The sequence below is a fragment of the Thalassophryne amazonica genome, chromosome 8 (genome assembly GCF_902500255.1).
Source record: "Thalassophryne amazonica chromosome 8, fThaAma1.1, whole genome shotgun sequence".
In the NCBI taxonomy this organism is placed as follows: domain Eukaryota; kingdom Metazoa; phylum Chordata; class Actinopteri; order Batrachoidiformes; family Batrachoididae; genus Thalassophryne; species Thalassophryne amazonica.
In genome coordinates this window covers 16,926,620-16,952,169 of record NC_047110.1, presented here as the reverse complement: position 1 = coordinate 16,952,169, position 25,550 = coordinate 16,926,620, and the positions used below count along the sequence as shown (strand labels likewise).

At 40.5% G+C, this 25,550-nt stretch overlaps 1 protein-coding gene across 5 annotated transcripts in view; it reads left to right on the top strand.

The window, feature by feature from the left end:
- Positions 1 to 23,724, top strand: part of ambra1b (autophagy/beclin-1 regulator 1b) — an 83,793-nt gene extending 60,069 nt beyond the window's left edge. For 4 of the 5 annotated variants that reach the window (XM_034175784.1, XM_034175783.1, XM_034175780.1 and 1 more), the window contains 5 exons: positions 6,241 to 6,380; positions 10,204 to 10,308; positions 11,786 to 11,979; positions 16,524 to 16,658; positions 22,411 to 23,724. In XM_034175784.1, coding sequence (XP_034031675.1) covers positions 6,241 to 6,380; positions 10,204 to 10,308; positions 11,786 to 11,979; positions 16,524 to 16,658; positions 22,411 to 22,982 — 1,146 coding nt within the window. In that variant the 3' untranslated portion in view covers positions 22,983 to 23,724. The remainder of the gene's footprint in view (positions 1 to 6,240; positions 6,381 to 10,203; positions 10,309 to 11,785; positions 11,980 to 16,523; positions 16,659 to 22,410) is intronic. The other variant, XM_034175781.1, reaches the window with a different exon arrangement.
- The last annotated feature ends 1,826 nt before the right edge of the window (positions 23,725 to 25,550 follow it).

The following is a 25,550-nucleotide window of genomic DNA, read 5'->3' as shown; positions in this document are numbered from 1 at the left end:
GTGGAATCTGACGAAAAATGGCTGATGTCCACCTTTTCTGCCATTTCTCTGGTAGTCACACGACGTCCCGGATCAACACAGCCTTCACTTTGGAAATGATCTGGTCATTTCAGCATGTCGATGGCCGCTCGAAGTGCGGCGCGCCTTCAGCCGCTGTGGGCCGTCTTTAATCCGGTTGTAATGCTCCTTAATCTGTATGATGCCCATTGAATCTTCACCGAAAGCCATCTGAATTTTCCGAATGGTTTCCACCTGGCTGTCTCACACAGTTTCTGAAAAAATTTTCATGCAGCAAAGCGGCAGTCGCTCGGCCATTTTCCTGACAAAGTGGACTGACATGAATCATGGCTCCAAGACGAGAGATGTCAATTGAAACAAAGGAGAGGATTATCAAACTCTTAAAAGAGGGTAAATCATCACGCAATGTTGCAAAAGATGTTGGTTGTTCACAGTCAGCTGTGTCTAAACTCTGGACCAAATACAAACAACATGGGAAGGTTGTTAAAGGCAAACATACTGGTAGACCAAGGAAGACATCAAAGCATCAAGACAGAAAACTTAAAGCAGTATGTCTCAAAAATCGAAAATGCACAACAAAACAAATAAGGAACGAATGGGAGGAAACTGGAGTCAACGTCTGTGACCGAACTGTAAGAATCCGCCTAAAGAAAATGGGATTTACATACAGAAAAGCTAAACGAAAGCCATCATTAACACCTAAACAGAAAAAAACAAGGTTACAGTGGGCTAAGGAAAAGCAATCATGGACTGTGGATGACTGGATGAAAGTCATATTCAGTGATGAATCTCGAAATCTGCATTGGGCAAGGTGATGATGCTGGAACTTTTGTTTGGTGTCGTTCCAATGAGATTTATAAAGATGACTGCCTGAAGAGAACATGTAAATGTCCACAGTCATTGATGATATGGGGCTGCATGTCAGGTAAAGGCACTGGGGAGATGGCTGTCATTACATCATCAATAAATGCACAAGTTTACGTTGATATTTTGGACACTTTTCTTATCCCATCAATTGAAAGGATGTTTGAGGATGATGAAATCATTTTTCAAGATGATAATGCATCTTGCCATAGAGCAAAAACTGTGAAAACATTCCTTGCAAAAAGACACACAGGGTCAATGTCGTGGCCTGCAAATAGTCCTGATCTTAATCCAATTAAAAATCTTTGGTGGAAGTTGAAGAAAATGGTCCATGACAAGGCTCCAACCTGCAAAGCTGATCTGGCAACAGCAATCAGAGAAAGTTGGAGCCAGATTGATGAAGAGTACTGTTTGTCACTCATTAAGTCCATGCCTCAGAGACTGCAAGCTGTTATAAAAGCCAGAGGTGGTGCAACAAAATATTAGTGATGTGTTGGAGCGTTCTTTTGTTTTTCATGATTCCATAATTTTTTCCTCAGAATTGAGTGATTCCATAATTTTTACCAGGGGTTGTATTACACACACACACACAGGCTATTGGTCAGTGCACACAGTAAATTAACCTTTTCTGTTTTCAACATTTTTTTAATGAATGCAATTACTGAATACAATACAGCAAAGCTATAACATGCAATGAACTCTACGCATGTATACCTCCTGGGTCTAAGCCAACATAGGTGATCGATGAGGCAAAGAAAAAACATGATCATTCATGTACTGGAAATAATCAAAGAATAGAGCTTTTATTTTCACTGTACATACATACATACATACATAACACGAAATATGTCCTCTGTATGTAACCCACCCTAATTACAGTTAGACACAATCCAACCACTAGGAGCAGTGGGCAGCCACAGTCTGGCACCCGGGGACCAACTCCAGATGTAGAGACACTTCCTTGGTCAGGGGCAGGGGCGTAGCACCAAATTCTGGGCTTTAGGTACTAGCCATATTGAAGACCCCCCCCCCCCCCCAGTTTTGTTCTTTTTTTTATTAATGCAAACACCAAATTTCTAATGCGTAGTCAAACCAGGTCTAAATCATGTATACCTTAGATCACACCTGGGAGTCAGAACCCTTTTTAAAGTTGGGGGAGCAGTATTGAGTTGGGCGGTCTGGGGGACCAAATTGCACCATTTTCTAGAAAAATGGTGCCATTTGGTGCATTCCCGTCTGTTAAAATGCACAGGAATGCACCAAATCGCACCATTCCCATCTGTTAAAATGCACAGGAATGCCCCAAATCGCACCATTTTTCTAGAAAATGGTGCAGTTTGGTCCCTCAGACCCCCCGCTCAATATAGCTAGCTTTCAAGCTCACCTCTCTTTTCAGATAATTTAGTTAGCAGCTGCTTTCCCTCATTTAGTTTCTCTGTCCTTTTTTCTCTTCTTTTTTGAAATCCGGACTTTGATTTTTTTTTTTTTTTTTTTAGGAAAGACATATTTTATTTCAGCCTAAACACTAGGGCTGCAACTAACGATTATTTTACTAATCAGTTCATCGGTCGATTATTTTTTTCGATTAATCTTTTTTTTTTTTTTTTTTTTTTTTACTTACATGTGAGTTTTGCCATTATTTGCCATTGTGCCATTGTGTGACAAAGGTCTTTGTTACACAACATCAGCGTTTGACCTTGTAACAAAGTTCTGTTATATTCTCGTCCAAAACATACCTGGAGTACTGTTTTGTTTTATTTTGCACATACACACATCACCGACACACCACAAAGAGATTTCCATCAGGTTTAGATGCCTACAGCAACTATCTCAACCACTGACAACATATTACAGCAAGAGTCCACGAAAGTATTTTTAAGGCCTGACGAAAGTGTAATATGTTATATTTAATAAGATATTTTCATGAAAAAAGACACAAATGTGCAGTTTACTGCATTAAATTTTTTTTCTTGTGTAAAAACACAGCTTAGATGTGGTTTGACCGAATCAAATTGTCGTTAAACTTAATAAAACAGGGATGAAGTGGAGGTTTAAGAGTCACTAGGTGTTCACAGGAAACAGTTATTTCTACAACCCCTGGCAAAAATTATGGAATCACCGGCCTCGGAGGATGTTCATTCAGTTGTTTAATTTTGTAGAAAAAAAGCAGATCACAGACATGACACAAAACTAAAGTCATTTCAAATGGCAACTTTCTGGCTTTAAGAAACACTATAAGAAATCAGGAAAAAAAATTGTGGCAGTCAGTAACAATTACTTTTTAGACCAAGCAGAGGGAAAAAAAATATGGAATCACTCAATTCTGAGGAAAAAATTATGGAATCATGAAAAACAAAAGAACGCTCCAAACACATCACCCTATGTGTCTTTTTACAAAGAATGTTTTCACAGTTTTTGCGCTATGGCAAGATGTATTAACATCTTGAAAAATGATTTCATCATCCCTAAATATCCTTTCAATTGATGGGATAAGAAAAGTGTCCAAAATATCAACGTAAACTTGTGCATTTATTGATGATGTAATGACAGCCATCTCCCCAGTGCCTTTACCTGACATGCAGCCCCATATCAACAATGACTGTGGACATTTACATGTTCTCTTCAGGCAGTCATCTTTATAAATCTCATTGGAACGGCACCAAAGAAAAGTTCCAGCATCATCACCTTGCCCAATGCAGATTCGAGATTCATCACTGAATATGACTTTCATCCAGTCATCCACAGTCCACGATTGCTTTTCCTTAGCCCATTGTAACCTTGTTTTTTTCTGTTTAGGTGTTAATGATGGCTTTCGTTTAGCTTTTCTGTATGTAAATCCCATTTCCTTTAGGTGGTTTCTTACAGTTCGGTCACAGACGTTGACTCCAGTTTCCTCCCATTTGTTCCTCATTTGTTTTGTTGTACATTTTCGATTATTGAGACATATTGCTTTAAGTTTTCTGTCTTGACGCTTTGATGTCTTCCTTGGTCTACCAGTATGTTTGCCTTTAACAACCTTCCCATGTTGTTTGTATTTGGTCCAGAGTTTAGACACAGCTGACTGTGAACAACCAGCATCTTTTGCAACATTGCGTGATGATTTACCCTCTTTTAAGAGTTTGATAATCCTCTCCTTTGTTTCAATTGACATCTCTCGTGCTGGAGCCATGATTCATGTCAGTCCACTTGGTGCAACAGCTCTCCAAGGTGTGATCACTCCTTTTTAGATGCAGACTAACGAGCAGATCTGATTTGATGCAGGTGTTAGTTTTGGGGATGAAAATTTACAGGGTGCTTCCATAATTTATTCCTCAGAATTGAGTGATTCCATATATTTTTCCCTCTGCTTGGTCTAAAAAAGTAACCGTTACTGACTGCCAGAATTATTTTTCCTGATTTCTTATAGTATTTCTTAAAGCCAGAAAGTTGCCATTTGAAATGACTTTAGTTTTGTATCATGTCTGTGATCTGCTTTTTTTTCTACAAAATTAAACAACTGAATGAACATCCACCGAGGCCGGTGATTCCATAATTATTGCCAGGGGTTGTATATTTATTTATGTTCATTGTTAGTTGGTTTAATCTTTTCTGTTGTGTTTTATCAGATTCTTTTTGTCAGTTTCTCTAAAACTTTATTGTGGCATTATTAGTTATTATTGTTGTTGTTTCTATTATTATTATTATTATTGATATATAAATAAAAATAAATTAATAAAATATTACAATTTGTAATACATTTGACTCTTACCACAACAAACACTGAGCCATGAATTATTATACAGAAAACAAATGTGCTGACAGCTGCAACAGCTTAATGCTAACTTCAGCATTGAAAACGCCATAGACAGGCTAACGCGATAGCATCGGTCCCGTTTTTTTTTTTTTAATCTGTCAACTGTTTCAGAAAACCATAACAGGTCAGATTAACATAAAAAGGTAAATGTTACAGACATATGCTCTTTGGGGTTTCAGTGGGGAAAAATTAAGATTGAGTGAAATAAAACAAAGCACCAGATCGAATCACTGCTTCGATCTGCGAATCACTGCTTCGATTGGTTCAAGGTTCAAAGCACAGCCGTGCTGCAAAACGGTTGATTTATATGGAAGAAACTAAACATTCGCGGTAAAACAAAGTTATTTAAGAACTAATTGATGACTAAATTAGTTGACAACTATTTTAATAATCGATTAAATCGATTAGTTGTTTCAGCACTACTAAACACCTCTTTCTCTGAGATCCCGTTTGGGGTGTGTGTGTGTGTGGTTGGGGAGGGGTGTCGCCTGTGCGCCTGGACTAAACCATTGTACGACTGTGCAGGAGTGCAAGGGCCCTCAGAGATCTTTCAATATTATTGTTAGAGCAGAATTATGTTTTGCAACATTTATACATTCATCCTAATTCTATTCTTTTACAACATGAATTGTATGGACATTAATAACATGCAACAAAAAATGTATTTAATGCCAGTTTTTTGTGGGCCCCCCCCCCATGCTCTGGGCCCTGGGTACATAGTACCCTTTACCCCCCCTCCAGTCCGACGCCCCTGGTCAGGGGCAGAGAAAGGAGCAGACCCTAAATAAACATGTTTTTGATTGTGGGAAGACACCGGAGTGCCAGGAGGAAACCCACATAGACACGGAGAGAACATGCAAACTCCACACAGAAAGGCTGGGAAGCAAACCTTATTGCTGTGAGTCAGCAGTGCTAACCACTAAGTCTATGTGCCGCCCGAATTGGTATATTTATTTATTTGCAGTGCGCACTTCAATGTGAATAAATTTGAAATGAATGACTGTGACATCTGTCAGTTTCAGGTGCAACTTAATGAGCATTCGGGGTGAAATGAATGCTGAATGTGGCATGTCTTGTAATACACAATCGTTGTAGTCTTTTCCAAAAATCTTATTTCTTTAAACTCTTTAAATTCTGTCTGTTTGGATCTGAAGGGAATCTGTACATCTTGAGACCCTTGTCATCCAAATGTGCATCCAAATACACAACAACCTGGCATTTCCAGTGAATAAATAAACTTGTTCTACATGTAAGTAGCTTAAAAGTGAATGTGAATTTGGCCCCAGGGTGGCATCACGAGTCACATGTCCATTTTTTTTTTTTTTCGTCCGGCTCGTCATGTTGCTACTCTGTAAAAAGAGACTCTAGTGTCACAGTTCTTCACAGAATTTTGAAATTTTAAATTTGAGGGAAAATGACCTTTTGGGGTTGTGAAAACTGTATAACCGATAGAAAATGTCTGGAATATCTGCAGATCGAGAATACAAATGTATGTTTTGTACTCGTATGTCCATGTGTTTGTTGCCTTCTTGTCAGTTAGCATTGAGCCTGTTGCTGTGTTTCAGATGGTGTTCAACGTGGTTTATCCCATGGCTCCAGACCAGAGACGCCATGTCAGTATCAATTCTGCTCGCTGGCTGCCAGATCCAGGAATGGGTCTGGCTTATGGAACCAACAAGGGAGATCTGGTTATCTGCCGCCCTGTGTGAGCCTTCTGACACTGTTACACACAGAATTCATAAAACACATTAATGACTAGGGGTGGGACAATACAGTTGTCTCCTGATACGATATGTATGACTATACTTGAGTGCCAGTTCAATACATGTTGTGCTTCTTAAGAAATGCAATTCTATAAGTATTGTGGTTTTATATTACGATACCCAGTGCATCCAGAAAGTATTCACAGCATTTCACTTTTTCCACATTTTGTTGTCTTACAGCTTTTTTCCAAAAATTTCCCTTAAAATTCTACTCAGAGCACCTCATAGTGACAACATGAAGTTATTTTTTTAATTTTTTGCAAAGTTGTTAAAAATAAAAAAACTAAGAAATCACATGTACATAAGTATTCACACCCTTTGTTCAGTACTTTGTTGATGCACCTTTGGCAGCAATTACAGCCTCAAGTCTTCTTGAATATGATTCCACAAGGTTGGTGCACCTATCTTTTTTTTGTGCATTCCTCTTTGCAGCACCTCTCAGTCAGGTAAATGGGGATATTCACAGAGTCATCCTGAAGTCACTCCTTTGATATCTTGGCTGTGTGTTTAGGGTCATTGTCTTGCTTAAAGATGAACCGTCGCCCTAGTCTGAGGTCAAGAGCACTCTGGAGCAGGTTTTCATCCAGGATGTCTCTGTACATTGCTGCATTCATCTTTTCCTCAATCCTGACTAGTCTTACAGTTCCTGCTGCTGAAAAACATCCCCACAGCATGATGCTGCCACCACCATGCTTCACTGTAGGGACGGTGCCTGGTTTCCTCCAAACGTAATGCCTGACATTCACACAACAGAATTCAATCTTTGTCTCATCAGACCAAAGAATTTTGTTTCTCATAGTATGAGAGTCCTTCAGGTGCCTTTTGGCATCTCCAGGTGGGCTGCCATGTGACTTTTACTAAGGGGCTTTCACAGTGGCGTGTTCGTAGAGCTGCTCATTGCAGCGTTGTTTCATTTAAATACGCCCGAAATACGCGCATACTCAGCCTTTAACAGTGTTCGTTCATACTTGCAGCTGCGTGTGTTCGTGTTTTAATATGCGCACACAGTCACGTGTACCATGCCGCACCAGTTTCAGTGCCATTTTCTGCCTCTGTGGAAGTGCACTCTGTTCTCTACTGCATGGTGTGGTGCGGCTCAAAAACAGTCATTTAACATTATTATTATTATTTTTTTTTTTTTTTTTTATGCAGCGAGTGCGAGTTTATTTTAGAGTCACAGCACTTTTCAGCTTTGATCAGACTGATCAATCAGGGCGTTTGATGAGCACACCGACATGCAGCGAGTGCGCATTTATTTTAAAGAGTCACAGCTCTGATTAGACACACAGAGAGAGAGCGGGAGAGTGCGTGCGCGTTAGAGCACTTTTATTTTATTTTAAGGAGTCTGATAGAGTAGAGAGAGCGGTTTTATTTTAAGGAGACTCAAGACTCCTCAAAATAAAACCGCTCTGTCCTCAATCTCATCTCTCATCAGACGCCTCTCTGTGACACAGAGAGAGAGAGAGAGAGCGCTTTTATGAAACGATGCGACACAGTGAAATAGTCCTCATATAATGAGTCCTGTATGATAAAGTGAAGCAATGATCTTGCAGTATTTATAGCTCCAGAAGAACAGGGAGATGTGAAGTGGCGCACAGTACCGTGTTGAAGCGTGGGCAGGCTCACAATAGCAGACAGTAGCACGGCGCTGCGTGTACTCGCGTGAAGGCCCCATGCTGTGCTGTACGCCGAAGAAAATTAAACAGGTTTAATTTCTTCCATCCTATGCACGTAGCCCTCAACATACTGCTGCGTATTGAGAAAAAACTCCTTGTGAAGTGGGCGGAGAGCTCCTCATTACAGCGTAGATGATACGCTGTAATGAGCAGCTCTACGAATACGCCACTGTGAAAGCCCCTTAAGGAGTGGCTTCCGTCTGGTCACTCTACCACATAGGCCTGATTGGTGGATTGCTACAGAGATGGTTGTCTTTCTGGAAGGTTCTCCTCCCTCCACAGAGAAATGCTGAAGCTTTGACAGAGGGACCATCGGGTTCTTGGTCACCTCCCTGACTGAGGCCCTTCTCCCCAATCGCTCAGTTTAGGAAGAGACCTGGTGGATCTGAACTTTTCCATTTACGGATGATGGAGGTTACTGTGCTCATTGGGACCTTCAAAGCAGCAGAAATGTTTTTGTACACTTCCCCAGATTTGTGCCTCGAGACAATCCTGTCTCTGGGGTCTACAGACAATTCCTTTGATTTCATGCTTAGTTTGTGTTCTGACATGCACTGTCAACTGTGGGACCTTATATGTAGACATGTGTGCCTTTCCAAATCATGGCCAATCAACTGAATTTAGCCCAGGTGGACTCCAATTAAGCTGTAGAAAAAATCTCAAGGATGATCAGTGGAAACAGGATGCACCTGACCTCAGTTTTGAGTTTCATGGCAAAGAATATGAGTACTTATTGTCATGTGATTTCCTGGGGGGGGGGGGGGGGAATTATTCATCCATTCATCCAATAATTCATCCATTTTGGAATAACACTAACATAAAAATGTGGAAAGAGTGGAGCGCTCTAAAGACTTTCCAGCTGCACTGTATTGTCACTTTTGGTCACTTGTTTTGTAACGCTACACCATGGAGATAGTTAAGTAACACACATCTAGAGACTGTATATTGTAAATAATAATTTTTAAAACTAGACCTTTTGAGGTTTGAGGAAATCACATTTGAGGTTTTTAATTTATTTATTTTTTGTTGTTACTATGATTATTTTTCAGGTGAACTGTACTGCATATTTGATATATAGTTAAAACACTTTAAAGTACACTTCTGCCTACCAGTGTATCTTTCATAACCCTAGATTTAGCTATATTTCAATAGGGAAAAAAAATTTAATTTTTTTTGTTGGATGCTGTACATGCAAATTGAATGTCTGAGCACAGCTGCTTTGCCTTCAGCAAGTCACTCTGAATGGAGTGGCCGAGCTTCAGACCGGGAAACTTTGCCGCCTTGGCCTAGCATACATTTGGCTCAAGAATGGCTAGCGCATCTCAGCCAATAAACATACAAATAAAGATTCCCCCATCCTTAATTTTTTGCACTCTGTGACTGCTTCTCCTTTAAGTAAATATTCAGCAGCCCTCAATTTCCCCCCGCTTCTTTGAAACAGAGGTGACACCACCTAATGCTCTGGTGAGGGCTACAATACATTGCTCCCTCTGTGGAATTAAAGCCATACTACATCCCTTCTACTTAGTCTATAAGTAGTAGTAATTTTAATTACATTGATTTTCAACTTTAAAAATCGACTCTCTTAACGTAAACATAAATATCGCACTATTGTGCTTTGTTCCCAGCCCTTCTTAACTACAGGTTTTAGGCAAACACTCTATAGGGTTTCTACATTTACTTCTCTCGTTTCTCTTGCTTCTCAATTTCATTCTCAGATTTAGAGTTACATGGTATTGTGAATTAATATTTTGTAATTTTATGAAAAGTGGCAGTATAGACAAAGAGTAAATATTAGCAGAGCTCTGTGTCACTTTGGATAGGATGCTGTTTTGTGTCCATTTCTCTTAGCAGCAGAGGGCTTTGTACAACTGGAGGAGCCGAGTTGGTCTTTAGAGTCCTCTAAAATGAGATGTTAGCGGATGTGATTAACGTAATTGTCAAGCTGGACAGGAAGACCGTAAATTGAAGCTGATCAATTAGTGCTTTTAATGAGGCCATGGTCTGTGATTCCATGAAGAAATCCCTCCTCTGCATTTTAAGACTTCTTTTGTAGATGGGAATTAATGAGACACTTGCATATGTTTAGGTTCTATCGAAGTGATGGTGATAGCCCGGGAGAATCGAACAGCGAGCCTTTGTTTTCTATCAACAACAGTGGAACAACCAGGACTCGAGGCTCTGACCGACCGGGGTAAGACTCCGCACTGACACACTGTGATTTTTATCGCAGAGTGATATAACCTTAATTTTCCAAATGGCAACATATGAGAATTTCCCAAACATCCATGGATGTCAGAGTTTGTACTGATTCTGGTGTCTGGCTGCAGTTATTACAATTGGTAAACAGATCCAGTGCAACATTTTCCGGGGCTGGATAAGATGCACAGTTGTATTTATTGACTTAAACAGTTATTGTATTTGTAAGGATTAAAGGACTCGAAGCCGTGCATTATACAGTTTGAATGCATGACGCGGAGTCTAAAACACCACAACGTGAAGCGAAGTGCCTTCAAACCGTATAATGCATAGCTTCGAGTTGTTTAATCGCTTATACCATGGTCCCACACAGTGAGCTAACACACAAATATTTATTTAAGTTAACTTTTTTCATGTTCTCTTCTTCTTTCCCGTCTTCAATCTTGTCCTGTTCGTCCGATGTTAAATCGTTATGCCATTGCTTTTGCTGTTCTTCTCGTTTGCTCTCCTCCTCTTCCCATTCCTCACACATTTTATTTTGGCCAAAAATATTAAAATTCACTTGGAAATCCATGTTTTATCGCGTTTCTGTCATTCACCTGTCAAAACACAGCTGATCTGCGCTAACTCATTTTCGTGTTGCTATGGTGACGACCAGAGCGGAGTGATATTACAGTGACTTAACTCGCTAAACTATGTGTGCGTATACACGAAAATAATGCACGCCATTTAGACGTGGAATTCTCACTGACCACGGTATAAATTGAATTAAACAGTTTTCTTCCATCAGTTTTCTTCCTCTACTGCAACATTATCTAAGTGCAGCCATTTGAGGTAATATAGATGGTCAAGATTGTTACAGTTATGGTGATTGGCCAGAATCTTACCTTTACAGTCAATAAAACTGCACAGCCTGTACATTGCCGGAAAATGCTGTGCTGCTCCCTTATATCAGTTTGCTGTGCATTCTCATGCCAGATCATTGCTATTGAAAGAAAATCTTCCAAAGGATGACCAAGAAATTGATGTTGTCATCCAGAAAGTGTGTGTGTGTGTGTGTGTGTGTGTGTGTGTGTGTGTGTGTGTGTGTGTGTGTGTGTGTGTGTGTGTGTGTGTGTGTAAAGGTGGTATTCATCATTATGTTGAAGTCTCCTTTAAATTTTAAAGACTGTTTATTGTAATGCTAATATCTCCCCTGTACCGCAGCTTGATTGCAATTCCTCAATGTAAGTTTCTTTGGATGAAAACATCTGATACACTAAGGTACATGTTTACCTGTGAAGGTTGGTGCTGTAACATTCATTGGTTCTTAAGTTACTGCACTGATACAGACAGGCAAATCCTTGGTTGTTGACAGGTCTGGGAACACTACAACCCCGCCTTCACAGCTGGCAATAATCAGAATGGCATTATTGTTGCAGTGTTTATCCGAGAGGTTGTGTAATCCCGCATGTTGTGAAACTGATTTTCAGGCCAAATCGCTCTGGCTGGAGACTGGACAGGGACATGGGTTTGATGAATGCAATTGGTCTTCAGCCTCGCCACCCTGCCCCTTCTGTGACATCACAGGGCACTCAGACACTAATCATCCAGCTGCAAAATGCAGAAACCCAAACAGAGAGGGACCTGCCAGAGTCCAGCATCTCCCAGTCAGCCCCCAATACTGGTAAAATCATCACTGCCGTAGAGTACATGTGTTGTAATCTTATTAAAAAGCTCTTGCTCGCTCGGCCAGTACTTAAAATGCAAGCTTTTTTTAAAACTGATGATATATATATGTGTGTGTGTGTGTGTCTGGCCACAGCTCATATATGGGTTAAAAAGCTGCATTGTGGGTGAGACCGTACATGACCTAGGCAGGACAAATGATGCCTGAATACTGACCAGTTCAGCTAACAGGTTAACCTCAGTTTGGGTGTTTAATAAGTCATATTTTTGGGATCTGAGCGGTGGTTCTCATTATGGTTTTGCTTTGGTGTGGGCATTCAAAAGTGTGACCTGCTTATTTCCTTAGTAATCATGGATTAACAACCTAACGTCCTCAAGCTACCGATAGCTGATAAAAGTGCTATCACTGTTAGCATCTTACCAACAAGTTCAGCTAACAGGCTAACCTCACTTCAGGTGTTTATTAAATCATGTTTGTGGGCTGAGCGATGGTTCTCAATATGGTTTTGCTTTGGTGTGGGCATTCAAAATTATGACCTGCTTTGTGTGTATAGGTTCATCCAGCCGAATGAGATCTGAAGCTTCTTAAAATTTACTCATTCATCTAGACTTCTTCTTTAGCTGGGAAACATTTTGCCACACATTTAAGTGGCTTCATCACGTTGGTTGTTCCCCAACCATAATACTGGTTGGGGAACACCCAGATTTTCTCCCCCAGGTTTGGGTCCTCATTGTTGGCTGCAAAGGCTCGAAAGAGTGAACAGTGGCCCTGGTTTCACTGGAGGTCGTCAGAATCATTTCCATCCTCATATGGTTTTTAGACTAATATCCCTTAGGGGGCGGCGTGAAGTGGTCCTGATTTTTTTGGGGAGAGATGAAAGGCCATCCATGTCAGAATTGAAAATGGATGGAGACATCGTCAACAATATAAGTCACAAGGGTGTTTTTTTTTTTTTTTTAACTAGTTTGGGAGAAGCTGCGGGTTGTACTTGGGTGTGACTTATATACAGAAAAATCACATTTGTTGTTAATAATGATAATTAGAATGACTATTTATAGGGATGCACCGATCCCGATACCAGTATCAGGGATCGGCCCGATCAGGTATTTATTTACTTGTAATCATAAATCTTCTCCCATACTACGACACCTGATACCCCTTTAGAACAGTGTGATGTCAACCTCGCAGTGGGGGATTTTCACGCACACACGCCGTAAGCCTCTACTTTTTCATATGCTTTGAACACTGCGGCTTAAACAATGCCTTTTTACAGGCTTTCGTGTAATTTACTCATAAATAAAAATACGTCCACCAATGCTGTCCATTGATTGGCTCAAAGCTGCTGTCCTCATGCAGAGTAAATTCACACACAGAGTAAATAATAAAAACTTACCTGTTTGTTTCAGTGGAATTCATCATCACATGATACTGAAAAAATATTCCACATAAAGCCTCCTGAGTTTGGAAAACAGTATCTGAAAATTCTTTAATTCCTTGTCATTGTTGAAAAAAGTTCCTCTGTGACTTTGGCACTTTGCGCCACAGTTCCTCCATCAGAACTCAGATCACGGTTTCAGCGGCAGAGATTGTCCATCAGGTTGGTGAGTTTCAGTCCCTGGTGTGACTGTTCAGGCTGATTGGAGACCGGCTCGGTCCGCTACCGATGTAATCCATTTATGGAATGTCTGTGGTGTTGCATCGGGAACCTCCTCTCACCTCCACGTGCCGCACTTTTGCGTCAGAAGTTGAAAGTGTCACTGCTCCTCGTTAACGTCTCAGTTAACCACAGGCAACGGGCTATTCTCTTCTGCACGTGATGAAATTATCCCATGATCCACAAAGAAAAAATAAAATAATGTTAAAATGACTCAGTTTTGCCTCGATGTGGAGTGGAAACACCACATTTTTTTTTAGCAGGTGTGCTTATACTCTGATGCAATTTGTACTTCGGAAAATATGATTTGGATGACACTTGCCTGATAAAATCCTGCTGAAATTGTTTGTATTGAAGACAAATCCTCAATGGTTAGGCCTGTGAGCATGCACTGGTGCTCTGCGTCGATTGCTTTAGATTCTGGATTTCAACCACCCAGACAGACAACTGGTCCGCCCCCACTCCTTGAAAGTAACCATCTATTAACTACAGCCACTTAAAATGTATACTTAGCCTTGGTTTCTCGGACTGCTGGAGTCCTCATCCCTGCTGCTACATTCACATGCGGACTGTAACAGAATCACTCATGTACAGCTGCAGGCAGTAGATGAAGATGTCAGTGTCATTTTTCACTGTTAATAAAAAGGCCCACAATTGACTTAATTGAAATATGTATATGAAACACTGTGTTCTTGCATAGTGTTGTATTAAAACAGTTTTAGCTCTAATGGTTGTTTAACAAGTCAACTTTTTATCTTATAGTTTAGTTTCTCTGTATAATATCCGTAATCATTAATGTTTACCTGATTAAAGCAGGGTGACTCTGCAATTAAATAGTCCTTGTCTCTCAGTGCCTGCCTTTTCTCCTTGTTAAAGATAAAACATCTAGTTTGTCCTTGTCACTGCAGTAATTGGCGAAAGTTGAAAAGTTCTCATTTTTGTTAAGTGCTAGCAAGTGCCATTGCAGTGTGTGGTCCATTGTCCTCTCATTGAAAAACAATGGAGCATCTGGTTTGTCATCTGTAGCTTACAGCCAACATGTGAATGCATCGAGCACCTTTGTACTGGATCATACACAGAGAAATGCGTCACATGGCCAAAATGTTATAGCTGACATTCACTCAAGTTCCAGTCCTCAAGGATGATGGGGGAAAAAAAATAAAACTTCACCTCACTGCTGGTTGTACTTAAAGCTGCATAAACCTGATAAAAAGCTATGAGGTGTTTTTCTGTGGGCCACAAATTCTCAGCTCTCCACTGCACAAAACATTAGATTTAATCCTTAACTTGAAATTTAGCCACTGCCATCACCTTGAGACAAATTTGGTGTTTCAACGTTTCCCATAATACCCCTGCACTTCCGAGAATGCACCGCAGCATCTGGCGTCTCACAGCTCATGTAAACGGTAGCAAAGCAATGATGTGAATGGCGCAGATTCAGCGAGTTCATGAGCGATTATGATGATGGCACGTTCTCTCAAGTTGAGAAGGTTATCTAGAAGAGGTGTAGCACCTGTGATAAACTTGTGCCGTGACCTGATGTTGTCTTGTTGTTCACACTTCACGAGGTGTGTTTACAGTGTGCTCTGAACCGGACCTCTGTTGAAACTGACCTCTCACGTGAGTCACGGCACGAGATTCACAACTGCGAAACACCGAATGAGGCTGACAACTTAATATAGGGGAACCCTCACTGCTTTTCCTTACAAAGGGCAGTTAGAGTTCCGATATTTTCTGGACAGCCTAGAGAACAGCTGACCCATTTAGCTAGTTATGAAAAACACGTGGAAAATGAAGCAAAATAAATGCTTGAAAAAATTTTTGTTGTCCCAGAAAATTACTACTTTATCTTTTGCAAAAAAAAAAGTGAACTACTGGGCTGTTTATCAGAACTCCCTGAAATGGATGAGAGTATTTTGAATAGGCTGTTTTGTTGTGTTTTTTTTTTTTTTTTTTTTTTTTGGCAACACTGTCAACGCACCTCAGATCACGTCATGTGGTTAAAAGTATAAATAATGTAAATTAAGTTACCTGTCAAATGTTCATTTTGGTTACTGCTGACTGGTAACTATTATAGATTTTATTCCTTCTCCTCATTTCCTCTTTGTTTTAAATTGATGAATAATGTTGACTTGGTTGGCATGTTTGGTTCTGATGTTAAGGTTAACATGCTTTCTAGTTTGTTCTACCTGCAACGTTTTAAGTGTGTGATTCAACTCTGGCTGGGAGCAAAGTTTCAAATGTTTTGGGCATTATTGAAATATGGATAATGATAATAGGAAGCTGTGGTTAAAACAGCGAACAGTATCTGCATGTGAGACGAACGCTGGCTACTGGCTCGTGGTACTTTATTATTTATTCATTACTTTGATCTCTTCAAATGCAGTGCTGCATTTTTAATAGGAAACTCCCAGCATTTTTCAAATTAGGCTCTATTTTTGGATGTATTAGGTTTAATTATTAAAAATACGTGCTGGGCTTCACAAAATTTGGCAATGGAATTGTGCGTTTTTGACGTTTATTATCAGACAATATGTGTTATGTCAGTTATCTACTTTATTTCCATAAAATGTTATGTCAGAATAATAATGAGACAAAAGAGGATGTGGAATTCAGCCTTAGTATTGTTTTGCTATATAAAAGTTTGATACTTTAATTAAACAAACTGCAAACATATAGACAGATTTACGTGGATGAGCGTAGCTTTTTGCTTTTCAGTTTTTAATTTATTTTTATTTATATATCGCTAAATCACAACAAAGCTGCCTCAAGCCGCTTCACACAGCTTATTATCTGTATCTCTGGTATTGTGCCTGTAATGACATGGGGTTTTAAAACCTTGTGGAGTTAAATTAACTGAATTCTTCTGTATGCTCTTGCTTCTTAGCAGACATCATTTCTGAGACTCCATCCAGTGGAAGTGGTTCAGTGGAGCCACAGGAACCATCCCAGTCTGACCGAGCTCAGGAAAGTCTCCAGGGAGAATCCTCAGCAGATGCTAACACATCCACAGCTAACCCTGGTATGTGCACACTCATTCCTGCATGGCTGTGGTCAACACTGTGCAGCATTCTTAAAGGTACTTCGCTGATGGCCTATAAAATAACCATGTCCCTATAGGTGCAACTGACATGATTTCTTTTGTCGCTAATTCACATTATTTTTGTAATAGTTTATGTTTTGTTTTGTTGGGGGGGGCGTGATTTGTGATCATAACACACATTATTTCAGCAAGACATTACCTCTGCAGTGGCACTGCTTGGTTTTGTGAGAGCAAAAGCTGCTGTAATTTGCCAATCATAGCCTGATGTCAAAGATGTACAGCACCCAGCTCCCTGAGCTCAAAACATTGTTAGTCCCCACAAGCAACTCTCAGGAAAAAATGTTATTTCATCACTGTGTGAAAGCCTGTATAAGACAGACACTTCATTTGCTAAGAGAGAAAGTCACAGCCCATCACACATGTACAAGGCTGAGGTGTGTGAAATAATGTCTCAGCTTCATTCATTCATGTTCATTCATTCCCTCTCTCTCTCTCTCTCTCTCTCTCTCTCTCTCTTGCTCTCGCTCTCTCAATAGAACAAACATAAAGACAATGTGAATGACTTGCTGTGATTTTTCACCTCTGACATGCTGTTTCAAGTTGAATCGTCGTTACAGTTTCCTCTTTTCCTGGAGAAAAATAAGCAGTATTTCTGGCTTTAACACATGTTTTTGGTTAGTGTTTATTCCCATTTTAGAAATTAACTTGGGTCATTCCATTAAATAGTCTTCAGAAAAATGTACATTCTTTTTATAGAGCCAGATTGTAGTTTGTCCACGTTCAGTGTGGTTCTGACATTCCGCTTGTCATCTCTCTCATTTGAGCACTCAGCTACAATGCACCTACAACAAATTTCCACACAAAACAACTCTTATTCTTATCAGTGTAAGAGCTGCAGTTTCTGTGCACCTAGAGCAAAGCAGACACTTCTGGACTGACATCACATGCTCCTCGTTACTTCAAGGCAAAAGTCACATGGGAAATTTTAAATCTTTGTCAAATTGTCTGTTTGTGTTTTATGTATTATTTGGGACTCGATACATTGTGTATAATCTTGTTGTGTAAAGCATAAAAATGTCACTTGAAGGCTTTTTACTTAAAAAAAAAAAAAAAAAAATCACTTTCCTCAGTGATCTGGTAATAGCTGTTTTAAATTAATTTTTAAACTGCATTAATCCACACTGCTTTTGGTCCGTGACCTCACTGAATATAGCTTGAACCGAATGGCCGTTCATTTGTGGGAGCAGCCATGAGTCTTCCTGGTTTACCAATAATGTGGAGGAGTGCTTTATCAGTGTGATCCAAGAGTTTGGACAAATGTTTCCCAAAAAAGGTGTGAGGTTAGATGATGGAACTATTTGTTCACACAAGTAATTAACTTTGGAACAAGAGTGGCGTAGCAGCAGCAGCCGTGGACTGTCTATAGCAGCAGCAGCAGTCTGCTGTCACTGCAGCGCAATAGAGACTGGAGCTAGTTTATATGTAATCAGTGAATGCTCACTTTGTGAAATAACTGGCAAAAATATCTTTAATAAATAAACCTTCACCATATTGTAGTTTTTGGACTGCGGATTAATTAGAGTTTGAGCCTGAGAAATATATTTTAGCTGTGAGGGTGAAGTGTTCTGAAAGCAGTAATTGACTAAGTCTCTATGCAAAGTCGCTGTGAAATCAAAATGTGTACAGAGCCTCTGTTGTCTTAATTGTCATGCAAAGTTATATTTGTTTCTTTTATTTCTTTGTTGTTGTTTGTTGTTGCTTTGAAAAATTATCTGATTCATGACAAAAACAGTGATCCAATTTGAGCAGTGGATTTTGTGATGCGTTGCACCCCTACTGTTTCAGGTATTGGTGTTGGTTACACTAACTGTTAGCGGTAGTTTTTTGAAATGTGGCCACAGTTTAAAGAAACAGTCAATTTCATGTAATACAGTTGTATGTAAAAGTTTGGGCACCCCTGATAATTTTAATGATTTTCCTTTATAAATCATTGGTTGTTTGGATCAGCAATTTCACTTAAATATATCATATAGCAGACAAACACACTGATATCTGAGAAGTGAAATGAAGTTCATAGGATTTACAGAAAGTGTGCAATAATTATTTAAACAAATTTAGGCAGGTGCATAAATTTGGGCACCCTTGTCATTTTATTGATTTGAATACATTTAGCACTAAATATTGGAACACAAAATTGGTTTGGTAAGCTCATTGACCCTTGAGCTCCTTACACAGGTGAATCCATTCATGAAAAAGGGTATTTAAGGTGTCCATTTGCAAATGTTTCTCATCTTTGCATCTCTTCTAATGAGTGGCAACATGGGAGCCTCTAAGCAACTCTCAAATGACCTGTAAACAAAGATTGTTCAACATCATGGTTTAGGGGAAGGATACAAAAAGCTATCTCAGGCAGTCTGATTCTGTGGACATTTTTAAGTCAAGACTCAAAACCTATTTTTATTCTCTTTCTTATGGATAGTTTTTATTTTTATTTGTTTTATTCTTTTACTTCTGTTTTTATTTATGTATTTGAATTTTTTATTCATTTTTAATTATTTATTCAATTTTATGTTGACTTGTTTTATGTAAGGCGCCTTGAGACGGCTTTTGCTGTGATTTGGCGCATTATAAGCTAATTAAATTAAATTATCTCAGTCCCCAGACCCGAATATTATTGAAAATCTGTGGTGTGATTTTAAGCGGACTGTCCATGCTTGGAAACCAAAAAACCTGACTGAACTGGAGATGTTTTGTAAAGAAGAATCGGCCAGAATATCTTCAGCCAGAATCCAGACTATATAGGAAGCATTTAGAGGCTGTTATTTCTGCAAAAGGAGGATCTACTAAATATTGATGTATTTTTTTCTGTTGGGGTGCCAAAATTTATGCACCTGCCTAATTTTGTTTAAATAATTATTACACACTTTCTTTAAATATTAGAAACTTCATTTCACTTCTCAAATATCACTGTGTTTGTCTCCTATATGATATATTTAACTGAAATTGCTGATCCAAACAACCAATGATTTATAGAAATCATCAGGGGTGCCCAAACTTTTACATACAACTGTATACTTGCCTCTTTGTTGTGTTACGCCCAGGACAGACCAGTGTCACCGACCGAACGGTCCCCCCTACAAATCGTTCCGCCCTGCCTTCACTGTGGATGCGTCATTTCTGAGCGTCGGTAGTGGTGCACTGATTATCACCTCGTTTCTGCTTAAAACTGCAATCCAGTCATCATCTATCAGACAGTGACAGATATCAATCATTTCCACATAAATGCAGCATTATTTCATAATAAAAGATGGGGTGCCGATGAGAGCGCCTCAGCAGCACGTCTGAGTCTGTCGTGCTGCTGCGCCTACGTCATTTTGGAGCTTCAGTAGCGATTCTCTGATTATCGCTTTGTTTCTGTGTAAAATTGTTTTAAGAGGTTTTATTTTGTCATCTGATGGTTAATAATCCCTTTGATTGCTTTGGGTCTAAAGTCTCAGGCGTGCTGCTGTGGTCCGAAATGACTCATGCGCAGTGAAGGCAGGGCAGACCAATTTTTAGGGGGGACCGATCGGTCAGCGACACCGGATTTATGTGTTAGTTTTCTCCTGTACTGACATTTCAAGCTTTGCTTTCTTCTTGCACACTCAAATGGAACTTGTTGCATGAATGTGTTGTTGTTGTTGTTGCTGCTGTTTGTATTTGTTCTGTAAAAGATGTGAACAGTCAGCATGTTTTAATCTATCCTGTTAATTTTTTTTAATGTTCCCTTCTCACGTGGTTTTATTATTAACATTATGAGCATTTAATTGACCACAACTTGACTTTCATAACTAAGCTGTTGACTTGTAAAAATCTGAAGTTGTGCAACCTGTTTCCTACTCTGATATCCTATAAACTATTCATTTGCAGTAGTTACTGTGCAGACTCAGTTATGTTAGAAAATTCAGTCCCTGCTGCAGATTTTATGACTGGTGATGGACACACACTGTGCTGGGTGCTGCTTCTGTGTTGAGAGAATACACTCACAGGCCACTGTATTAGGTACACCTGTTCAATTACTTGTTAACTCAAATAGCTAATCAGCATTCGCATGGGAGCAACTCGATCTATTTAGGCATCTAGGCAAGGTCAAGGTGACTTTCTGAAGTTCAAACTGAGCATCAGAATGGTGAACAACGGGGATTTAACTGACTTTGAACATGTCGTGGTTGTTTGTGCTAGATGGGCTGGTCTGTATATTTCAGAAACTGCTGGGATTTTCACACACAACCATCTCTAGGGTTTACAGAGAATAGTCTGAAAAAGAGAAGATATCCAGTGAGCACCAGTTGTGTGGACGAAAATGCTTTGTTGTTGTCAGAGGAGAATGGGACTGGTTGAATGGGCGACTGCGTGATGCCATTATGTCAGTATGAACCAACATCTCGGAGGAATGTTTCCAACACCTTGTTGAATCTATGCATTAAAGAACTAAGACTGTTGTTAATTCAAAAGGGCATCCCACCCGGTTTAGCAAGGGGTACCTAATAAAGTGGCCAGTGAGTGCATTTATCTATCAAACTGTCTCCGTGAGTTCCTTCTTCTAGCCTAATCAAGACATAGTTGCAGATCTCTTTTTGCTCCCTTATAGGGATTAATAAACTCCATTTTATATGGACTATGAGGTTTCCAGACAACATTGTGATCTGTAGTAAGAGTAGAGAACCGGTTGAGTCTAGCCTGAAAATGTGGAGAATAGATATGCTCTGGAGAGCAGGGGAATGAAAGTCAGTAGGAGTAAGACTGAGTACATGTGTGTGAATGAGAGGGAGGCCAGTGGAATAGTGTGGCTGCAAAAAGTTGGTGGTGAAAGTAGATGAGTTTAAATACTTGGGGTCAATTATCCAAACTAATGGAGAGTGTGGCAGAGAGGTGAAGAAGAAAGTGCAGGCAGGGTGGAGTGGGTGGAGAAAGGTGGCAGGAGTGATTTATGACTGAAGAATACCTGAAAGGGTGAAGGGGAAAGTCTATAAGACAGTAGTAAGATTCACTGTGTTGTGCAGCTTAGAGACAGTGGCACTAACAAAAAGACAGGAAATAGAGCTGGAGGTGGCAGAGCTGAAGATGTTGCAATTCTCTTGGGGAGTGATGAGAATGGACAGGATTAGGAATGAACTTTTCAGAGGGACAGCTCAGGTTTGGAGACAAAGTCAGAGAGGTGAGATTGAGCTGGTTTGGACATGTGTAGAGGAGGAACGCAGGGTATATAGGGAGAAGGATGCTGAGGATGGAGCCACCAGGCAGGAGGAGAAGAGGGAGGCCAAAGAGGAGTTTTGTGAATGTGCTGAGGGAGGACATGCAGGTGGTTAGTGTGACAGAGGACGATACAGAGGACAGGGTGAGATGGAAATGATTGACGTGCTGTGGCGACCCCTGATGGGAGCAGCCGAAAGAAGACGACGAGACTGCATTTTGTATTCTCTGCCCGTTGAACACTACAGTAATCTCAAGTTCCTGAAAATTGCCTTGATAGTCAAAACCATCCTGTATGCTGTAAATGTTGTAACCAATCAGGTGTCACTTAAATGTAAAACTTAACATCGGCTGGCTCTTTAAACTATTTAAAATTGATCTTGTTGTATTGATATATGAGGTGAGCAATAGATTTGGAACATTTAGTGACGCTACCTTAAATAATGTGACATATTGGTGTTACTGACTGCTTGTCATGCTGTTGTGCTTCCTGGTCCAGGAGAGTCTTCAGAGTTTGGTACAGGGGAAGATGCTTTGGCTCGTATCCGGCGACTGATCGCTGAGGGTGGTATGACAGCTGTGGTCCAACGGGAGCAGAGCACCACCATGGCCTCTATGGGCGGTTTCGGGAACAACATCATCGTCAGCCATCGCATCCATCGTGGTTCTCAGACGGGGACAGCGGCCGGCCGGCAAGCTGCAGATCCTGCTGTACCGACCGCGTCCTCTTCCACTCCTGTAGTCCTGATTGTGCCCCATACTCAACCCTACCCCCCATCACAAGATCACAGCTATCCTCAGGCTGAGCCCCAGACTTCCACCCCATCAGAACCACTCACTCACATGTGGGGCCCACAGCCCCCCACGCTGTCTCTGGCTGTGGACATCGACGATGTGTTTGACGGAGGACGGATGGATGACGACTCCCTACCTGGTCCTTCGTCTTCCTCCCTGCTGCTGTCTTCCCCCTCTTCATCATCCTCCTCTTCTTCCTCTCATAGCCCCCTCCCTAACAGCACCAGCAGTCATCCTAGCCCCACCAGTTACCTTGGTGACCCTTACAGCAGGTAGTTCTATTGGTTGGTCAGCCGACAGAGGGCGTTCCTCAAAGCCTTACATCACAAAGAACGGGTGCTGTTTTGACTGCTGCACAGGGTGTCGCATCTACAAAAGAAGGGACACTATACTCCCCCCAAACCTTCAGTGGCATTGGCGTGCACCTCTTCTGCACTTATAGACGGACTGAAGCTGAACCGTGATCATTCCGTGTTAGGAAGGGCTCCTTCTTAAATAAGGCCAGCCAGCACTGAGCTGCTCTCCGCCCTTTTCAGCAAATAACACGATTAAAGACGAGGTTCCTGTTTTCAAAGTGCCATGTAGGGGGCACTGTATCTCTTACACACATTTACTCCAATGTGCTGCATCTGGTGCCATGTGATGTTGAAATTTGATGTGAAATAGTGTGTGATTGAAGTGTTTAAAAAGTGACTTTAGCACTACTTTAGTTTGAAGCCTGTTTTGTACAGTGTGTAACTATGATGCTGAAAACAAACTGTATTGGAGGCAGCATGGGGGACGGACTTGCGTATCACACCCCAAAGTTACACTGTGTGGAAATCAATCACGGATGACTGAACAGATGATTGGGACTGAATGAACTGAATCTACTGCATGTCTATTCAGTGATGCTGCGGTTCATGTTTCCCAATGAAACAGGAGGTTGAGTTTTCAACGCTGAAGGTGAGAACAGTTTCCTTGTTGAGGGGGTCTTTATAATGACCTCCACTCCCGCCCCAAAATCCCACCCAACCCAGTTGCACTAGTGTGTGTGTGTGTGTGTGTGTGTGTGTGTGTGTGTGTGTGTGTGTGTGTGTGTGTGTGTGTGTGTGTGTGTGTGTGTGTGTGTGTGTGTGTGTGTGTGTGTGTGTGTGTGTGTGTGTGTGTCCCTGCGATGAGCTGGATTTAAAATCTAGCTCATGTCATTCATTTTTGCATTCAGTGCGAAAATAACCAACTCAAACAAACAAACAAAAAATCAGTTGGACAGTCAGAACGGTTCACAAATAGTTCTCAGAGTAATTGGATGCAGTATAATGGTTTTTAAAACCAGAACCAGATAAAGAAAACCATCACTGATGGGTGCATGATGATCTAAACGTGGCCATCGCATTATTTGTCTTCTGGCTGTGTGGTGTCACTTGATTTTTCTTCACCATCTCCATTTCAAAGAAGGATTCTAAAGTCTGGGGGGTTTTTTTTGTTTGTTTGTTTGTTTTTTTTCCTCCATTTTGTCTTTGTAGATTCTGATGATTAGAGCTGGTCTGTTGGAGTTTATTATGTGGAGAACTTCAGACCAGCTGTACTGTAACAGGAAACGGCATGGACTTTTTTAGACTGAAAAGAAAACTTGATCCTGGGTCAGAGGTGGTTTACTAAGAATCATCTCGTTTCCCTTGTAGACCTCTACTTTGGGTTAGAACCCAGAAGTGAGCCACTTAGTTTTTAAAAAAAAAAACCCAGATCTCATCTCTCAAACATTTGCAACAAACGAAAACAGGTTCTTGAAGTTGGGCAACTTTATGTTGTAACGAGAAGAGTTTGTGGAGTTATAAGGACTGATGTCCAATACTGGTCAGTCTGGATGACTGTTGGGCCTGGTTTGGTCTGGATCCTCCCGTGTTTTCTGTGAGATGTGGCTCACAGATCGCACTTTTCTGTGACCTGCTTTCTCTGTGTGGCTGCTTTTACTTTTGCTGAAGCCTCAAACACATTTCTGACTGCATCTTGGTCCTTTTGCCTAAGTGGGACTGAGGAGACATGGAGAGAGCACTTTCAGGTGGGGTTTTGGTTGATGAAAACCACAAAGTCTGTCTGCTGCCACACTGCTTCTCAAAGGTCCACTGCGGACCATCAGATACAGAGAGGTGACAGAGCTGGAGTGTACCTAAAATACTGTTTGGGGGGGTGGGGATCTGAGTATCTCTAAAGTTTGTAGACATCATGCAGCAAGAAAAACGCAATGGTGTGTAAATTTGAGGACTCAGAATGTATTTTTTTTAAGTTTGGTTTCAGTATGATGAGGATTTCTTATGTCCTTTTTTAAATTGATGTATCTTTTAAAGGCAGCACAAACAACAAGCCATCAGGCATCCGAATGTTGGAAGAACAATCAGCTGGTATGTAAATTAGACAGTTCTTATCTATTATATATGAGGAGGAAAGCATCAGTATTGTGATTTGTCAGTAATAATTCATCAAGTACTGTGCAGTGGCTTAGCGCTGAAACATTTAATCAGTTTACAGAAAATAATTATAGGCTATTTGATATTTCACACAAACAAAAGACTGACTGCTTTCACTTTATCAGTGTGATGTCAGATTTTGAGCTGTTGATCAGAGAGAAGAAAGGAAGCAGGGACTGGGTTCTGGGAAATTCTGGTCACATTTATGGTTAATCATAAATAATAAGGCACAGATTTATCAAGACTTGTCTTCACACATCTGGCAGATGGTTTTGTCTAAAGTGACTTAAGTGTCAGGAAAAACTGCAGTCGATGGAATTGAAAAAAGCTACAAAAATGATTGTTTGCTGTCCGGTGAGAGTAAGTGACCATAAGCCACTCGTGCTCCGTGGGATCT